Raw genomic sequence first — 17772 nt, forward strand, 5'->3', positions numbered from 1 at the left:
GATGCCATTGGCCTTCTTAGCAACAAGGGCACACTGCTGACTCATGGTCATCCTCCTGTCTACCAGGACCCCCAGATCCCTTTCACCTACACTGCTCTCCAGCAGGTCAGCCCCCAACCTGTACTGGTGCATGACATTTTTCTTCCCCAAATGCAAAACTCTACACTTGCCCTTGTTAAACTTCATCAGGTTTTTCCCCGCCCAACTCTCCAGCCTGTCTAAGTCTCTCTGAATGGCAGCACAGCCTTCTGGTGTGTCAGCCACTCCTCCCAGCTTGGTGTCATCAGCAAACTTGCTGAGGGTACATTCTGTACCCTCATCCAGGTCGTTGATGAAGATGTTGAACAACACCGGTCCCAGTACCGACCCCTGAGGGACTCCACTAGTCACAGGCCTACAACTAGATTTTGCCTCATTGACTACAACTCTGACTTCTTCCTTTCAACCAGTTCTTGATCCACCTCACTGCCTGATCATCAAACCCATACTTGATCAACTCATCTACAAGGATGCTGTGGGAGACGGTGTCAAATGCTTTACTGAAATCAAGATAAACCACATCCACCGCTCTACCATCATCTATCCACCTAGTAATTTCCTCATAGAAGGCTATGAGGTTAGTCAAACATGACTTACCCTTGGTAAAACCATGTCGACTGCTCTTGATGACCCCCATCTCCTTGATATGCCTAGAGATAGTGCCAAGAACAAGTTGTTCCATCACCTTTCCAGGGATGGAGGTGAGGCTGACTGGTCTATAGTTACCCGGGTCCTCCTTCTTGCCCTTCTTGTAGACTGGAGTGACATTTGCTATCCTCCAGTCCTCAGGCACCTCTCCTGTTACCCATGACTTACCGAAGATGATGGAGAGTGGACTAGCAATGACCTCCGCCAGCTCCCTCAGCACCCTTGGATGCATTTCATCCGGACCCATCGATTTATGGATGTCCAGATTACGCAACTGATCCCTAGCCCAATCCTCATCTACCTTGGCAAACTCCTCCTTTATCTTGACTTCTACTAGGGCTATATGAAACTGGGGCTCATGGGGAAAGCCTGCAGGAGTAAAGACAGAGGAAAAGAAGGCATTCAGCACCTCTGCCTTCTTTAAATCCAGGTGTCTCGTAGAGCAGCCCATGGTCAAAAAAACCAAAGCCCTGCCTTTGGCACCAGTCTCGTAGCCATTCATTGATAAGTAAACTCTTCCTGTTTATCTCTCCACCCATTCTTACAGGAGGTATGGAGGCAAACACGACTTGTGCTCCAGACCCCCTAACTAGCCGTCCCAGGGCCCTGAAGTCTCTCTTCATTGCCCTTACATTTCTTGTAATAATTTCATCACTACCAACCTGAAAAATCAGCAGTGGGTAGTAATCAGATGGATTTACCATACTAGAGAGTTTCCTTTTAACATCTCTAATGCGAGCCCCAGGGAGACAGCAGACCTCCCTGTGGGATGGGTCTGCTCGAAAGATGGGCCCTTCTGTTCCCCTCAGAAGGGAGTCTCCCACCACAATTACCCTCCTTTCATTCTTAGTTGAAGAGGTCCTAAGTCGTGGAGCTGAGCGACAAGTCCTAGGCTGTTCACTAGACAAATCTGTCACTCCAGCCTCATTTTCCTCTCCCTGAAGTTCCAAGGCCTCATACCTATTCTTCAGGGGCAATTCGGAGGGTGGAGGGAGTTGGGAGGGTTTTTCTTGCCTCTCCGAGGACGGACCTCCCTCCATTCCTCCATGTCCCTAACGTTCTCTCCTTCTGTCTGAGGACAGGAGGGGAGGGGATCCGTCACTTCTTCTAGCACCTCTTCCTTCTGCCCTTGCCTCAGGGTTTGGCTCCACCAATCTATTTCGCTCTCACAATCTCTGATGATTCTAAGTCTTTCAACCTCCTCTGTCAGTCTAACCACCTGCCTGAGGAGATCACTGATTTGTTCACACCGCACACACGCGGTGCCACTGGCTCCCTCTACTACCAGTGCCAGGCTCAGGCACTCTCAGCCAGAGACCTGCACAGCTGCGTGCCTGCTCAAAACCTCCGTCTGAGTTCCCATATCCTTTTTCAATACGGTTTTAGGGCGTGTTGTCACCATGCTAGAGAAATTTACCGGTGTTCTCTGCTTCCTGCCTGCCCGCGCTCCCCGCGTGCCCTCGCGCTACTCCCGCCGCTGCCGCTCTCCGCTCTGCGCTGCCGCGTGCTCGGAGGAGGCTGCCGAGATGGCCGCTTTAAAACCTGCCGCCGTTCTCAGCCACGCCCCCGGCACGTCAGCCTTCCTGTTCCTCTCAGGATTCCCGCTCAGACTCGGGTCTCCTCGCTCTGCTTAGGTTTCACCGTCTCCGGGAAGCCCGGCCCCTTCTCTAATCCTCAGTAATTAAAGGAGCAGCTCCCACCGCTGCCGGTGCCGCTGCCGCTCTCTGCTCTGCGCGGCCGCGTGTTCTCATTCAATGATCAATGATCTATTAAGGTTTACTTCATCCTGGCAAAATGACCATGCTTTTTACCCTTTTTACAGTTGGGAATAGTAGAAATACACCACAATTTTCACATGCAAGTGACAAAGCTGAGAGCATGATCCTGAAACCCTGGAGTTAATTGCTGGGCAAGAATATGAAGGAAATCTACCAATGGGGCTCTGAGCACTTGGTTTTTCAAGTAAGGCAAGTACAGGCACTGTCTTCAGTTTTCCTCAGAGATCTCTCACACAGAATTTCTTAGATTCTCCACATGCACCCTACATGTCCAAATCCACAGGAATGATATTCTCCTTTACCTTGTATATTTTTTTAGTTCTTAAGAGGATGAACCTAGAAGTTAAGATTAGCAAGCTTTCATGATTTCAGAGAATGTGAACATCAACACAACATTTAAAATTGACTCTCCTCAGTGCTGCCCAGAATACCAAGCATATATTGTAAAGCCTCAACACCAATGACTCTATATCCTAGCAAAATAACTGTAGTATATATGAACAGGAAAGAAGGTAACATTCAGCAGAAGCCAGTTCTGAGAAACCGACCAGATAACACTTTCAGGATGTCTTACAGTCCAAACTACAGATTTTCACGACACATTTCTGTTTCATATACTACCCCATATATTTACTTACCTATGCAAGACACACCATCCTCAGCCAGCTCTGTGCCTGGCTCACAAAAGCAAATGATCTTTTGAGTCTCGAGATCAACACGGCACTCGTCCATTTCACAGTGACTGCAGTTAAGATGCAGCCTAATATCCACCTCTCCATGCCCCTCTGTCACTAGGGAATGGATGAAAGAAGCTGAATTAATTACTGTAAAGATCATTCATATTGTTCCCTCGGGCACTGACAGAAACAGGGAACATGGTAGTCTCAATTGCTGGGTGGGGCAGGGTAGGCCCCATTAAAAAAAAAACTTATTTCTCCCTGCCTTTCATGGCTCCTGTTCTTTTCTCATGTAGAAAATAACATCCACCTAAATTAGCTGCAGTTGAGGTGTGTTGGCTCTCTTGAGTAGGTAATCCTAACAGGTTGGCAAGGAGGTTGCTGGGAAACCTGCCCTTTCAGTGCTCTGTGAGGCTTAACCTTCTCTTTCCTGGCTTCTGCTCCCTCTGTGATCAAACACTGCAATGTTTTTAAACTTTCTGTCTGAACCTGTCACACCCAAGTCCATCTGTATTTGAAAATACTTCTGGCTTTCCTAAAGCGCATGTGATTTTTTTAAGCAAACATATTTTTGTATTTTCTGAACACATCACAAACATATTTAAGATGTCTAGGCAAACACAGGCTGGAGTGGCAGTATTACCACTCTCCCACACTGCTGGGAAGCACTGTGCTGTTTTGTCTAGAAACTCCCTGGTCCAACCTAGATACTTTGCTGAAGGATTCTCTAAGGAACAAATGTGTCTGCTTCTTTTCTAAATTATCTGAATTAGTCCATTCTGTTACGACTTTATTTGGCCAACATTATTCTACAGACTGGTAGACTATATTTTTGAGAAGTGTTTTCTAATAGCCTTGATGTTATCTCCACTGGCTTTTTTCCTACTACTGGTGTTTATTATTCATTGGACTTTATTATGCTGTCTTTCTGCCTCCTCATGTTCATAACAACATTAAGCTGTACCAGAAGGCTCCAGTGTCCTGGAGGTGGAAACTATTCTTAACATGAAACAAACCCACTAGAAGACTTCTGACCAACATTAATACCTTTAAGTGCTGGAGTGTATAAAGTACCAATTGGATTAATAAAGGACACACCATCCTGTCCATCCATCTCTGGGTCATTGTCCACTGCAGCATTGCCACCTACATCAAACCAGAAGTTACCTTAACAGACTGAGGCTCGTTAGCACTAAAATACAGATAAACATTGCAACATGCATTACTTCAATATATTTAGGGAGGCATCCAAATTAGAAAAGGGAATAAATAAAAGTATTTAACATACAGGGAACACTCACTGAGTCGTGGCATAAGCCATTGGTCTCTAATCTCTACAACTTTAATTTAATAGCAGCAGGTTATGACAATAAATTTCTTAGTTCTATTTTAGGCAGTCTGTTGCAAACAAAGGTACACCATAATCCACAAACTTTGTCTTTAATGATTTGGATGCTGTGAAAACATATAAGCCCTTCTTAATATTAATGTGGCCAAGAGCCTGGAAGACACCAGTACTCAAGGGGTAATCCTTGCGGACCAGGGTATGTACTTTGTCAGCAAAGGGAATAAATTATCTGATATTCTTCCTCTCCTTTGCACTGTGAAAGCAGGGTGGTCCACCAGGACTGGGGACTGAAGGAATTGATGAGTTGCTGATTTGTGCTTGGGCATATAGAAGACATTAGGAGAAAATTATAGGCAATACATGGAACATATTAGAAGCATAGTACAGGCCTTACATCCTGTACCACAAGCATGCAAAGATTCCCCCATCACACCCAAAATTAGCTTTCCCACTTTAACCATCTTCAGTGAAATTAAAATTATTTCATGTGAGGTATTCTGTTGGAAAAAGAAGCATTACACAGTAACAATAGTACAAAACATGCACTTAATAATTTAAAATCATTACTTCCTCTCAGGATTTCTAGACTATCATGGTGTTGATTTAAGTTGTGGAGTACCAGGGGTTAAAAAGTCCACCACAGTGCAGATGGCTGAAGAAATTATGTAGCCCAGGAGATTATGAGTTAGGAGAGATCTTGAATCTGGCCCACAACAGATATAATCAACATAATGCCATTTGACAGCTGTCCTGAGACCCATAGCACATGAAATTAGCTCCTTGTTGACTGAAGTCAACATCATTGCTGTTATTAAGAGGGATCCTGGCTGGCAGCCTGAGCCTCTGCCCCCAGAGACCATCTGCACAGGACCAAGGCCCACCCATAGCAGGACAGGATAGGAAAAGCTGCATCTTTCCCCTTGCATGAAGCCTGGCTGCCAGTCTCCAGGACCAAAGTCCTCAAAACGCAGGTGCTGGCAGTGAGAGCACACAGCCTGTGGCTGCCCTTTCTTCAGCACTATAACCCCAAATCGAAAGGCTCGAGAATCACAGCAGGACCTTGATGGCAGATTTTACAGAGTGCAAAGCCAGGATTACAGCTGGAAGACTGACTTCTGGCTGCTTGCTCAAAAACTGAATGTCATACATTCACCTAGAGCTACAAAGGCAACACACAGATATACTAGTACATAACAGTCAAATATGTTATCTATCAGCATTTTGCTGGTCATGATTACTACAGGAGGGGAAGGGACACCTTGAACACGAAGCCACTTTACCTATATATCCTCCGCCTCCTCCACCTGAGGAGCACCCCCCTCCACCCCCTCCGAAACCCCCTCTTGTCTCCCACCCCCACTTCTTCATGGCCTGGGGGCAGGATCTTCCTCCAGTAGCACCTTCCAGCAAGGATTTTCCTGACCACAGGAATGAAGTGTTATCATTCCAGCCACCTCCACCACCTGCAGTTAAAAGAAAAGGGGCAGGAAGGGGTTATTTTTGTGTGAAAAATACTGCAGGGATCTGCAGAACAAACACTTCTTCAAAGCACCTCAGCTGAAAGTAAGAATCTCATGCCTTGATTAGAAAAGAGGACATCCTTGCTACACACTGCTACAGCGACCTTTCTGTAGGGCTTTTTACCACATTATTCAACTGCACCTACCATACATGGACAAATATTTTCTATGGAAAACTTAAAAAGATATCTCTGCCTTCTTGCCAACGGCTTTTTTCTGGCTTGCAGACCCTTCCTCTTCTCTTTGCAAAAAATACTTTTGAAAAAAAAACCTATGTCGGTTCTGAAGTGGAACAAAAGGAATGTGAAAACATGTCCTAGCCCCACTATCAACACAGCATATTCGCCAGTGACTCACATTCAGCTCTTCTGGTTGTTCAGTCCAAGGTCTCTTCGCAGAGACTTCTAGCAAGGGTGCAGTTATGCTCTTTCTGCATAAGCCAGGGAAACTGTATGTTTACCCATCACTAAACAGTGCAGGGAGCAGGAAGTCCACATAGGCACTGCAAACTTCCACATAAAATACCAAACAACTTTACTCATGAGTACTACAGTACTTTGGGAGAATGCTGCCATTGCTGTGGCTATGCCATCTCTGATACCCTCATTTAGGCCACCTATTCTACACTGTGCGTACATCCTTTATACATATCTTATACTTCCACTTGTGTCTTCATGAGTTTCACCTCACCTCCTTATGAGGAGGAATCTGGGAGCACCACAAATTCACAAAGGTTTTCTTAAAAAGAATAAACTTTCCTTACCTGCAGCTCCTGAATTTCCATTCAACCCTGGAACAGAGGAATCATTCTCCAGCCTTTCTGGATGAAACATATCTGTTTTGGCCCTGTAGGCCCTGCCACCACCTCCTGCTGCAATTATCAGGGGGACTGGTTCTCCATTCTCCATCTTAGCAAATTCAGAAATAAAGGCAGTGCTCAAACTGAGTCAGACATGCAAATGGAAGTTCGACCATATGCTAGTTACTACATGTTGCACTAAGCAGGCATGGAGGACTGCTCAGCACTATAAATTACCATAGCAGTATTTATGTTCTCACATACAAGATTAATTAATTAAAGCACTAGTCCTACAAAGTTCTGCAAGGAAGAACAGCGGCATCAGCAGCTCTGTGAATTGTACCTACAGTGCTGATGACTCTTAGAAAGCTTGTAATGTTACTGTGTGATGACTTTCATCAAATGAAAACAGCTAAGGAGCACTGCTCTATGTAGTGCAATACAGTGTCTCCACTGATAAAGGATGGCTACAATGGAAATTGAGCATGCAGAATTATGTAGAATTATGTAGAATTATATAGAAGCTGGGTGATCTTAACATCTTGTTAATTCCTGAAACCAGTGTTTGGAATGAATACTCTCTCAGCTAGTACACGACAGAAAAGATCAGTTGTCCCTTGCTATAGAGTTCCTAACAGAAAACACAGTTTATCTTCAACTTTTCCTGTCACTGCACCATAGAGGCCAAATGCTTAGCTGAAGTTGAACATTCTACAGTGACAGATTTAAATAAAGTCCTGTAGAATTTACGCTTTGCTGTAGAATTATACTTCAGCACCGCAGCTGGCATTGAAAAACATTCAAACTAGGTTGGACTTGATGATCTCAGAGGTCTTTTCCAGCCTCAATAATTCTGTGATTCTGTGATTATGTTTCCAAAGGAAACTCCAAGCCACAGAAGCAAGTGTGGCTGTACTGCATAGCAGTTCTAAGAAATGTGAAGGGCCAACTCAACTCACTACTGCTATTGACTGGAAATTAAGAATACATGGTGCTCACTTTCTGGATCCTTCCCCAGAGGTGTACAAAGGGTTCTCAGATACTTAAGGCTGTGATACTAAAGGCAAGTGGCAGGATGTGTTCACGCTGGTGGTGCACAGGGACTCTTTCCATACCTTAAATATGTAAGTAGCACCTCCCCCGCCTCCACCTCCTCCTGCCCATTCACTGACACTTGCGTTCACACGTATCTCTTCTTCAATCACATTGTTCTCTCCAATGCAGACTTTCTGTATAACTTCATTAGTCTGCAAACAGAAGACCAGGTCGAATTCTGGTAAGAAATCACTGTCTGTGCACAAAGACCTCAAGGAAATGGCCAGATGTTGCAGCAGGGGAGGTTTAGATTGGCTATTAGGAAGAATTTCTACACTGAAAGAGTATTGAGGCACTGGAATAGCCCACCCAGGGAGGTGGTTGAGTCACTATCCTTGGAGGTATTCAAGAAACATGTAAATGTGGCACTTCAGGGTTATGCTCTAGTAGCCAAGGTTGTGGGGGTTTTTTGTGGGTGTTTTTTGGTGGGGTGTGGTTTTTTTGGTGTTGATGGTTGGACTCAGTGATCTCAGAGGCCTTTCCAGCCATGACAATTCTGTGTGATTCTGTGTGTGACCCTTCACCCTCCCAAACCAATACATTGTCCTCTGGTGAAACTACATAAGCAGAAGCAAGTGAATGCTCTTCTAGAATAATCTCACTTCTTTGCTCCAACCTTCTTCAGAAGAATTTGTTGCCATTTTAATGGAATTCTTTTGAAACAAGCTCAGTGCGGATATCTATTACCATGTAAAACAGCTCCATAAACTTTTAACATATAAGATGTAGCAGAATTTACTGCAAATACTTCCCGGCATTAACTATATCTGTATTTCACAAGTAGGGGAAGGGAATAACTTGGTGATTATGTCACTTGCCCCATATTATGTAACAGCCAAATGGCAGAGATGTAGTCAACCAAAGCTGCTTAACTCCTCTTCCACCACTGGTTGGGGCCCCAAAGCCACTGTGCATCTATCCAGAACTAAGGACGGTATTGGTGGCTCATGTAGATATACCAGAGCTAGCTTTAACCCAGGTAGTCAAAGCATTGACATTGGCAATGAGCTCAGCATAGACTGATCACCTAATAATTATCTAGACTTACATTATGTTTTGATGTTGATCTAATGCTTATGCTGTAGCAGAAATTTTACTGTGATTACCAGCACTAGCTAGTTCAAAGCTTACCAAGACAGCCGTAGTCCCACCTTTAACTGCAATATCGACCTGATGTTAAAGAAAATACCTCATTAAAAAGCCTTCCTATTTCTTATTCAGCATTTTTTCCTCTCCACCAGCTAGCATCAAATGATGAACCTTAAGTTATTAGCCTATCACTGAATTCACTGATTTCAAATACAACATTAAACCATTATTTATAAGTTCTTCTGGATTATGAACTGAATGAGGTGACTGTTGCTACGATTTTAATTTGGAGCACTAAAGTGCAAGACAAACAGGACTCTGCTGTGAGTATTTTTAAGTTTTAAGTTATAAGCTTTGCTTCTAGCTTATTTTACTTCATATGTTTCATTTCAGTAACACACTCTTGTGCACACTGAACTCACTAAGTCAGCAACAATTTAAAGGAAAAATGCACAAATAATTATTATAGCAGGATTAACCTCCTGTTCCTTCTGTTTTAATGTACCTATCTTCTTTTGGAAGAACAGCCTGATTAAAACATCCTCAAGTTACAAATTATTCTGTTGACCACAAAATGTGTCCTAGGTTGTGCTGGAGAATGAATTGCATCCATTTTGCACGTGTAGACTTGCCTATGGAACTAAACAATCTTCTTTCCCTAGTCTTCCCTCTCCTTAATTGATATGGAGTTGGGTGGAGATGATTAATAAAATGACAAAGTCAATGACCCAAAGGCACCACTAGATTACAATTGAATTAAAAAAAAAAATCCTTCATGGCAAAGACATAACAGATTAACATCCAATCTAGTAGAAGTCCCTCCTACAAGTCAATGCAATCTCTTTGCCTCAATTAAAGAATTACATTAGGACTCCATAAATTCTAAGATTACAGTGGCCTGCAATTTAATGAGTCCATATATAACACTCTGCTGGAACTTCCTAATTATAGACGTTAGATGAAAGTTTGATTTAAGGCATTTCTCATTTCAAAGAGGCTTCATATTAACAATTTGTTTGTAGATATGTGCAATTCCTGTTTTAACATTATATACTTTAGCACCCAGCCTTGAGAACCCCTCTTTCTTGTCTACATCCTTCAACCTTTCCCTGCAGTAACAGAATGCTAAGCTTTCATCTCTTGGATGCCAGCCACTAACAGTTGAGAAATGAACAGCATTTAAATGTCCAACTCAAACCTACAAGTGAAATTTCATCAGATAATGCTTAGTTTCCTCCACAGGGATTTCCTATTACCTCATCCTCCAAACAATAGTAAAGAATTAATAGATTATTGTGCTCGCAACGAATGGAAGCTGCACCTTTCTGTCAAGGCATTTGCAGCAGTGATTGATTAGTAAGACAAAAATTGGGACTGACCCAGCAGTGATTAATCTGTGTCTCCCATTCCCATGCAAAGAATGACCAAACAGGCCCTGTAAGGTGGGTGTCTCCAGAGTTGCAGAGTACTATGATAACGGCAGGGCTGGGCTCAACAGTGGAGCAAAGACAAAGCCCTAGGGAGTCAGAGAGACTGAACTCCAGAGAAAAGGAAGGCAGGGTTGTCTTCTCTCTGAAAATGCACACAGATGCTCTGACATATGCAGATCAATCAGGAATGTGCATTGTATTATCAGTAAGGCCTGAATGTTGAATAGGAAGAGAGCAAAGTAATGTGCAACATCATCTTTTCACACTAATGCACTCCCTGAAAAACTGTAGCTATCCCTTGAACCTTATAACCCAAAACACCTCAAGGACAACCATTTTCTCTGTAAACAGACAAAATTCTGTGGATTATAGAAGAGATTAAGTCAAAGCAGAAAGGGCAATCACTTACACTAGGACAAGCATCTTCTCCTTGCTGTCCCACCAAGATGTACAAAGTATCGTCCTTCTGGAGGTCAAAAATTCCCAGCACAGACACACCATGGGACCGCACCATGGTATTCTTCCCTCCTTTCCCACCAGCAGCTCCATAGCCTGAGATGCTGGAGGAAAAAGAAAAATGAGAGCCTGGCACCTGAGTTGTCCCAAACAGGTGGGAGGTAGGAAAAAACACTTCTCAGCACTGACTGTTTTGCACACCTGGATGGTATGTTGTGCCACAGGACTGTGCCCTCAATACCTGACACTCTAAATAAATTAAAAAAATAAAGCCTACAAAGGCTGCTGCAGACTCAGTTAAGGCTCTGGGACTTATAATTCAAGCAGTCAAGTTTCAGAGGTCCTTACTGTTGTCAATGTACCCGAAGATTTGGCTGTACCACTGTATTGCTGCATTTCTACCCCTCCTTTTTCAAGAATTTAAACAATTTACATAGTTGAAGCAGCTTTTATCAAAGGATTCTATAGCACTTTATAAAAATCATGATCAAACATATCTCTGCTGCAACAAAAGACAGGGCTACTCAACTGCCTGAGTGAGTAAGTGGTGGTACAGGAAGCTCAGTTTAGATCTGAAACAAGCAGGTGATTCTCCACTGACATTAATAGCTTTGCAGCTATTTCCATAAGAGCAAAATTTGACCTGGAGCACGTGAACAGTAATTGGAGGGCTGAGAACACAAAACTTCCCCTTGGCTTCCTACCAGTTACAGTACAGGTGCTTTGCTTTAACTCCTCCTTTCTTCTAGCACCTGGTTGGTCTCTGCCCAGCACAGTCCTTCATGCAAACAGGCTACAAGCAGAATAAATCAGCAGTGCCCATCAAGCGTGAGCACCTTGAACAGGCTGGACAGCCAGATCACTTTCAGCCAGCAACACTTGCCTTAATGATCACCATGAGGAACTCACCTTATGATACTGTTCCAAGGCAGCCAGCATGGAGCAGTTCTGATGTCAAAGCAACTATGAAGCGTCATGTGCCTCATAAAACACATTAGATCCTCACAATGTGGCATGATTATATTCATGCCACTGCTGATAACCAAAGCAATCATTCCTCAGTAAGGCTGCACTGGAGCCAGCATAAAAAGCGATGGACACAGCACTGGGCTACCCTGAACATATGCTGCAGGAAGACTAAGTTGATGTGCTGTAGAATTTTGTAACGGCTAATGAGGTGCGCTATCAGGCATAGTAAGCTGGAATGACTAATCATCCGCAATTCTGGGCCATATTTTTTCTGTGTAGGAACAGATTTTGCTTACAAACAATGGTGTCAGAAAGTTCGGGAGAACCTATTTTAGCCTCATTCAAAGACTGAAGACAAATAAAATCCAGTACACTCAAGTGACAGTAATTCCTTATTCATTATTTAAACAGATGGGTTGTCTTGACTACAAGTTTTAGCAGGATCCCCTTCTTTTAGCACAACTTTTTTCACAAGGTGAATCCATTTAGCTGTATTGGCTCTGAAAAAGGATTCAGACCACCCCAAATAGATATAACCAGAAAATGGAATACCTTCCACTGTCTTCCTCCTTTTCTTTTATTTCAATACTTACAGGAACTGAAAAAGAAAACTGTCTTCAGGATGAGCACAGAGCACTGGCTGTGCAAATCAAGGCTGGAGAAAAAAAATCTACCTCTAGGTAGACAGGTCATGGGAAACATTGGAGCTATTTCTTAGAGTATGAGAAAATGCAGTTCGCTGGCTAACTTAGAAGGACATTTTCTTGTGTCCTGTGCTGTGTTCTTGTGCTGCCTCACAAGAAGGGACCAGAGAAAAGAAATGACAGTAGAACTGATGACAACTGGGTCACTCAGCAAAAGAGACTGAAGACCCTTGCTTTAAAAATTGAAAGAATTCAGATAATGGATGGTAACATGCTGTTGTTGCTGCTGCTGTTGTTATTATAATTCCCTCATACTTGATCTTAGGCCTAGATATGGAGTGACAAGACCTTCTGAATGCTTAGAATGAAAGAGAGAAACAAACAAACAAACAAACAACTCTTTTATATTGCCTAACTTTATTGTTATGCAATGTGCAGACCCATGGGAGCAAACAAGATGATTTTGTCCCTATCAGCCCTGGAAGATGTAGGACGCCGGTCTTCAAATGATCCTCTCTACCACATGTGGCAGCCTGCCCAGACTTTCACAGATGGTGGGGTTTTCTGGGTGTGGTTAGCTTTTGCTAGCAGAGTTTTGTGCAAAGTTTAGCTTTCCATGTTTGCATTTTAGTAACACATATTCTGCCTCATCAATATCTTTATGCAATTATCAGGAATGTAACTCACTGCTCTACATTACACAGCATAAAATGCATTGACATGGCATAACAACAGCTTTTTTAAGAGCCCAACAGCCAGCTGGAGGATTTTATCTCTGGGTCAGGAATACAGGAGATGGCTATCAGGCTAACTTACAGAACCACTAGTGCAGTAGGCCTGCAGAGGAAAGCTAAATACAGGCAGTGGGTCCAGACTCTGGGAAGCCCTAGAAATGATATTGCAACTTGACATTTTCCTAGGGCTATGCTATACTGGGGGACTGTGCTGCCCCTTCAGCAGCCCAGAATCAGGAAGATGTCATGTTAATTTAAGTCCACAATTACCTCCTCCTTTCTGGAGGCGTCAAGTTCTCTATTATATCCTTAAAAGGTGCAGAAGAGAATGTAATTTATTTTTATACAGGTTACCAATTACATTAGACATCTATTTTCTATACAGAACTTAAAAGTCAGTTAGGACTTAAATAGATAGGTCTTCCCTGAAGGACCTGTAGTTTGTATAGTGTAGCAAAAACCAGCCTATAGTTGCATGGGAAATCTGGTTCTTCTTGGGTTGTGATATTAAAGAAATGACAATGTTGTAAGTTTATTGCCTCTTTTCTTTTGGGCTATACTTTATAACTATATTTACTGAATGCCAGTCCTGAAAAATTCTATTCACCTCAGGCAATTCATTTTTGATAGCTGGGTAAAATATCATTAATGCTTTTTTTCATTACTATCAATCCTTGTGGTAATAGCCACTCAGGCAGGACTTGCGCATAGCCTTGCCTAGCCAGTTTCTCAAAACTGCTTTGCAGTAGACTTCTGCTAAAGACTGACAGCTATCCTCGATATTAATATTCATTTTCAATTAAAAAAAAAAAAAAAATAAAAAGAAAAAAAAAGGAAGGTGGTGGCAGTAGGTTTTAACTGAAATTTGCTCAAAGTCTTCAGTGGAATGTTCTGCTTTGATATCCATCATACCATCAGTGGTTTCAATAGAGAACATTGCATAAAAAATCCACCATCAGACAGCCATTGATTCAACAGATAGTTCTGCTTTCAAACTGATGCATGTAATGGTTTGATGTTACCATTCAGATACAGTGAACAAAACTTCAGTTGTACTTTTTCTTCAGCAAAAGGAAAATGAAAAAAATGATTGGTAAAAATCTGATTAGGTAGCATTGAACTGTATCTGATCAACTCTGTTTGAAAATAATTCCACAGAAGGATTAAAGCATTAGAACCTTCAGTATCACAGAGCCTAACATATATGTGGCTAGCTTCCAAAATCAATTCTACAGTGGTGAGCCAAGCTTACAGGTGTAACTTACCATACTTAGATTAAAAAAAATCAAGATACTGAGCTGAGCTGCGTATGATTGTTCCTCCTATACGAGTTGAAGGGTGCAAAAAACTTATTCTGATTTCAAAATTCAACAGATGTCATATGGAATATGTATGTCCCTTGGCCTGTGGAGATCAAACCACTTGATTTTCAGCTACTTTAGAGCTCTCACAACTTGTAACCATTTTGGCTGACGGTTTGTCTGCCTCAGTTGGTTGTTTCTTTTTTTTTTTCTTCTCATTTTCACCAGAAAGTTGCATCTTTCTGGTGAAAAATCTGGCATAAATCCGAAACTGGAAAGGCTGGAAATCACAGGATCAAAAAGAAGTAAAATGCAAGCAGATCTGTCCAAACCCCTGAATATACTTCACATATACCTAGCATGTATCTGCAGCTTGGATAAGTTTCAAATGCAAAGATATAGCATGATAATCAGAGGTGGTTCCTTTACCTGTATGTATTGGTTGCTGGTACTCTCCAGATTTGAATGCCTTGGAGAATCCCTTCAGCTCCTACAGTCACACTGAGGTTGGAGTTCCTGTAGGCATTGTTGCATTGGCTTTGTGTGGGGCCATAGGGTCCACTGGCACCACACGTTGTGAATAACCAGTGATCTGAAATGAGGACACATAAAAAGCATGATGCTCAGTTTTGGGCTCTGCCCTCTGGGCTGTTAAAGGGCATGCTCATAACCTCAAGACTGGTGCATTTTAGCCCTTTCAGTTTCTACAGACATTTGATTATTGAATTAGTTTTATATGGGAAAGTAGCTGTTAATTAGATAAAAGCCTGTAAATACATCATCATCTCAGTGATTAAAACATAACAATAAACTCACTGTATTTTGAATAATTATATTTGCTCACAAGAGAGTGAAGTTAACCTTCAGAAGGCAAAACACCTAAGTGAGGCCCATATAATAAGCCTTCAGCTCTGCATGTTCTAAGCCAGATCTGCAGGTGTACATCAGTACATCCCTGTTACAGTCATTTTCATCAACTGTAAGTACTAGCCCTGTTCAAATAGATTTCTAGAACAAGGCTTTGCTAATTTGTGCCTCAAAAAAACTATTTTTAAAATTTGAATACATGATACTGAAAATGCCATAAAGATTCATTATTAGGGCCAGCACAGCTCCAGTACCACAATGCTCTTTTAAAACTCATGCTAACATATTTACTAGCGTACCAGGAAATATTTCATATGTAACCAAAACTAAGATCTAGATGGTAAATCAGTGGATAAAGTTTTTTTTGGTGCACATCACATGATTTTTCATTCATACTTATTAACAAGGTAATATATACAATCTGATAAACTCCATTAGTTAATTCTACTGCCATTAAAGACAAAAGACTCAAAATACCTCTAAAGAACATTATTTCTACAAATGATGTTGTGCCAGCCTTCCTTAAGGTTTTTTCAAAGGGCAACATTCTTCCCCCCAGCTTACACTAATGCCATGCAACACATGCAGTCTCTTTCAGTGATGGCATTAATTAGCTCAGATAGAGATTATCTTGATCAACTTCTTGGAATTCAGAGCTATTGTCTAAGCCTAAGGTCCAGATCTGTCCTAAAATTTGTGATCTACATCTGTCTGGATGAGAGAGGCCAGCAGTTCTACCATTACTGTTAATGGAAGGGTTCACTCACCAGAAATACAAGTGAACATATTAGTTTAGCCAGGCATAAAGTATGAATTACATTTTCAGAAACTAATTCTGAAGTTGAGCTAAACTCCTTCTTATAAAAAAATTCAATGCATGAAATGGATCAAATGATTTGGCAGGCCTTTAAGAAATAAAGTGGCAGCTATTTCTGAAAAACCTTTGTAATACAGTCTTGATTATTCACAGAATCACAGAATCTTAGGGGTTGGAAGTGACCTCAAAAGATCATCTAGTCCAACCCCTCTGCCAGAGCAGGATCACCTAGAGTACATCACACAGGAACGCGTCCAGGTGGGTTTTGAATGTCTCCAGTGAAAGAGATTCCACAACCTCTCTGGGCAGCCTCTTCCAGTGCTGTGTCACTCTCACAGTAAAGCTTTTTCTGATGTTTACATGGAACCTCCTGTGTTCCAGCTTGCACCTGTTGCCCCTTGTCCTATCACTAGACATCACTGAAAAAAGCCTGGCTCTGTCCTCCTGACACTCGCCCTTAACTTATTTGTAAACATTGATGAGGTCACCCCTCAGTCTCCTCCAAGCTAGAGACCCAGCTCACTCAGCCTTTCCTCATAAGGGAGATGTTCCACTCCCTTACTCATCTTTGTGGCTCTGTGCTGGACTCTTTGAAGCAGTTCCCTGTCCTTCTTGAACTGAGGGGCCCAGAACTGGACACAATATTCCAGATGCGGCCTCACCAAAGCAGAATAGAGGGGGAGGAGAACCTCCCCTGACCTACTAACCACACCCTTTCTAATACACCCCAGGATGCCACTGGCCTTCTTGGCTACAAGCGCACATTGCTGGCTCATGGTCATCCTCCTGTCCACCAGGACCCCCAGGTCCCTTTCACCTGCACTGCTCTCCAGCAGGTCAGCCCCCACCCTGTACTGGTACATGGGGTTGTTCTTCCCCAGATGCAAGACTCTACACTTGCCCTTGCTGAATGTCATCAAGTTGCTCCCCGCCCAACTCTCCAGCCTGTCTAGGTCTTGCTGAATGGCAGCACAGCCTTCTGGTGTGTCAGCCACTCCTCCCAGTTTAGTGTCATCACCAAACTTGCTGAGGGCACACTCTGTTCCCTCATCCAGGTTGCTGATGAAAATATTGAATAGTACCAGTCCCAGTACCAACCCCTGAGGGACTCGACTAGTCAGATTTCCAACTAGGTTTTGTCCCATTGACCACAACTCTCTGACTTCTTCCTTTCAACCAGTTGAATTCCACAAAGCAATGCAAAACTACTACTTTAGGAAAGCTTTCCAATCTACTCCTCAGAGACTAGTCTCCACTTTCTTATGGCAAAATCTACACTACAGCCCCTTAAAACCTCTGCAAGGGTCATCTAGAGATTTTGATATTTTTACTTTTTTTTATATGAATACTTACATACTTACTTTACTTATTTCTCAATGCTAGAAGACATATTTACTTGTTCTGTTCAGGTAGATCGTAGACAGTAGTGGAGAAGACATATTTCACTGGGTGACCTTTGTATAAACATAGCAAGAGGAAGTCTGGCCCAAGTGGAGTCCATGTGGAGACTGCAGCTGATTTGAACCGGCAAGGATTTCAGTAAAACCTACAGCCAGGTGAT

The 17772-nt window shown here is 42.5% G+C and overlaps 1 protein-coding gene across 6 annotated transcripts in view; it reads right to left on the reverse strand.

The window, feature by feature from the left end:
- The window catches only part of ALK (ALK receptor tyrosine kinase), a 326814-nt gene that overhangs the window by 24368 nt on the left and 284674 nt on the right, over nt 1–17772 (reverse strand). For 5 of the 6 annotated variants that reach the window (XM_051612967.1, XM_051612966.1, XM_051612964.1 and 2 more), the window contains exons 12-18: nt 14957–15119; nt 10833–10983; nt 7925–8056; nt 6774–6918; nt 5771–5953; nt 4190–4288; nt 3104–3256 (exon numbers count right to left, since the gene is read on the reverse strand). In XM_051612967.1, coding sequence (XP_051468927.1) covers nt 3104–3256; nt 4190–4288; nt 5771–5953; nt 6774–6918; nt 7925–8056; nt 10833–10983; nt 14957–15119 — 1026 coding nt within the window. Of the gene's footprint in view, nt 1–3103; nt 3257–4189; nt 4289–5770; nt 6706–6773; nt 6919–7924; nt 8057–10832; nt 10984–14956; nt 15120–17772 lie in introns of those variants that run through there. The other variant, XM_051612968.1, reaches the window with a different exon arrangement.

The sequence above is a fragment of the Apus apus genome, chromosome 3 (assembly GCF_020740795.1).
Source record: "Apus apus isolate bApuApu2 chromosome 3, bApuApu2.pri.cur, whole genome shotgun sequence".
Taxonomy (NCBI): domain Eukaryota; kingdom Metazoa; phylum Chordata; class Aves; order Apodiformes; family Apodidae; genus Apus; species Apus apus.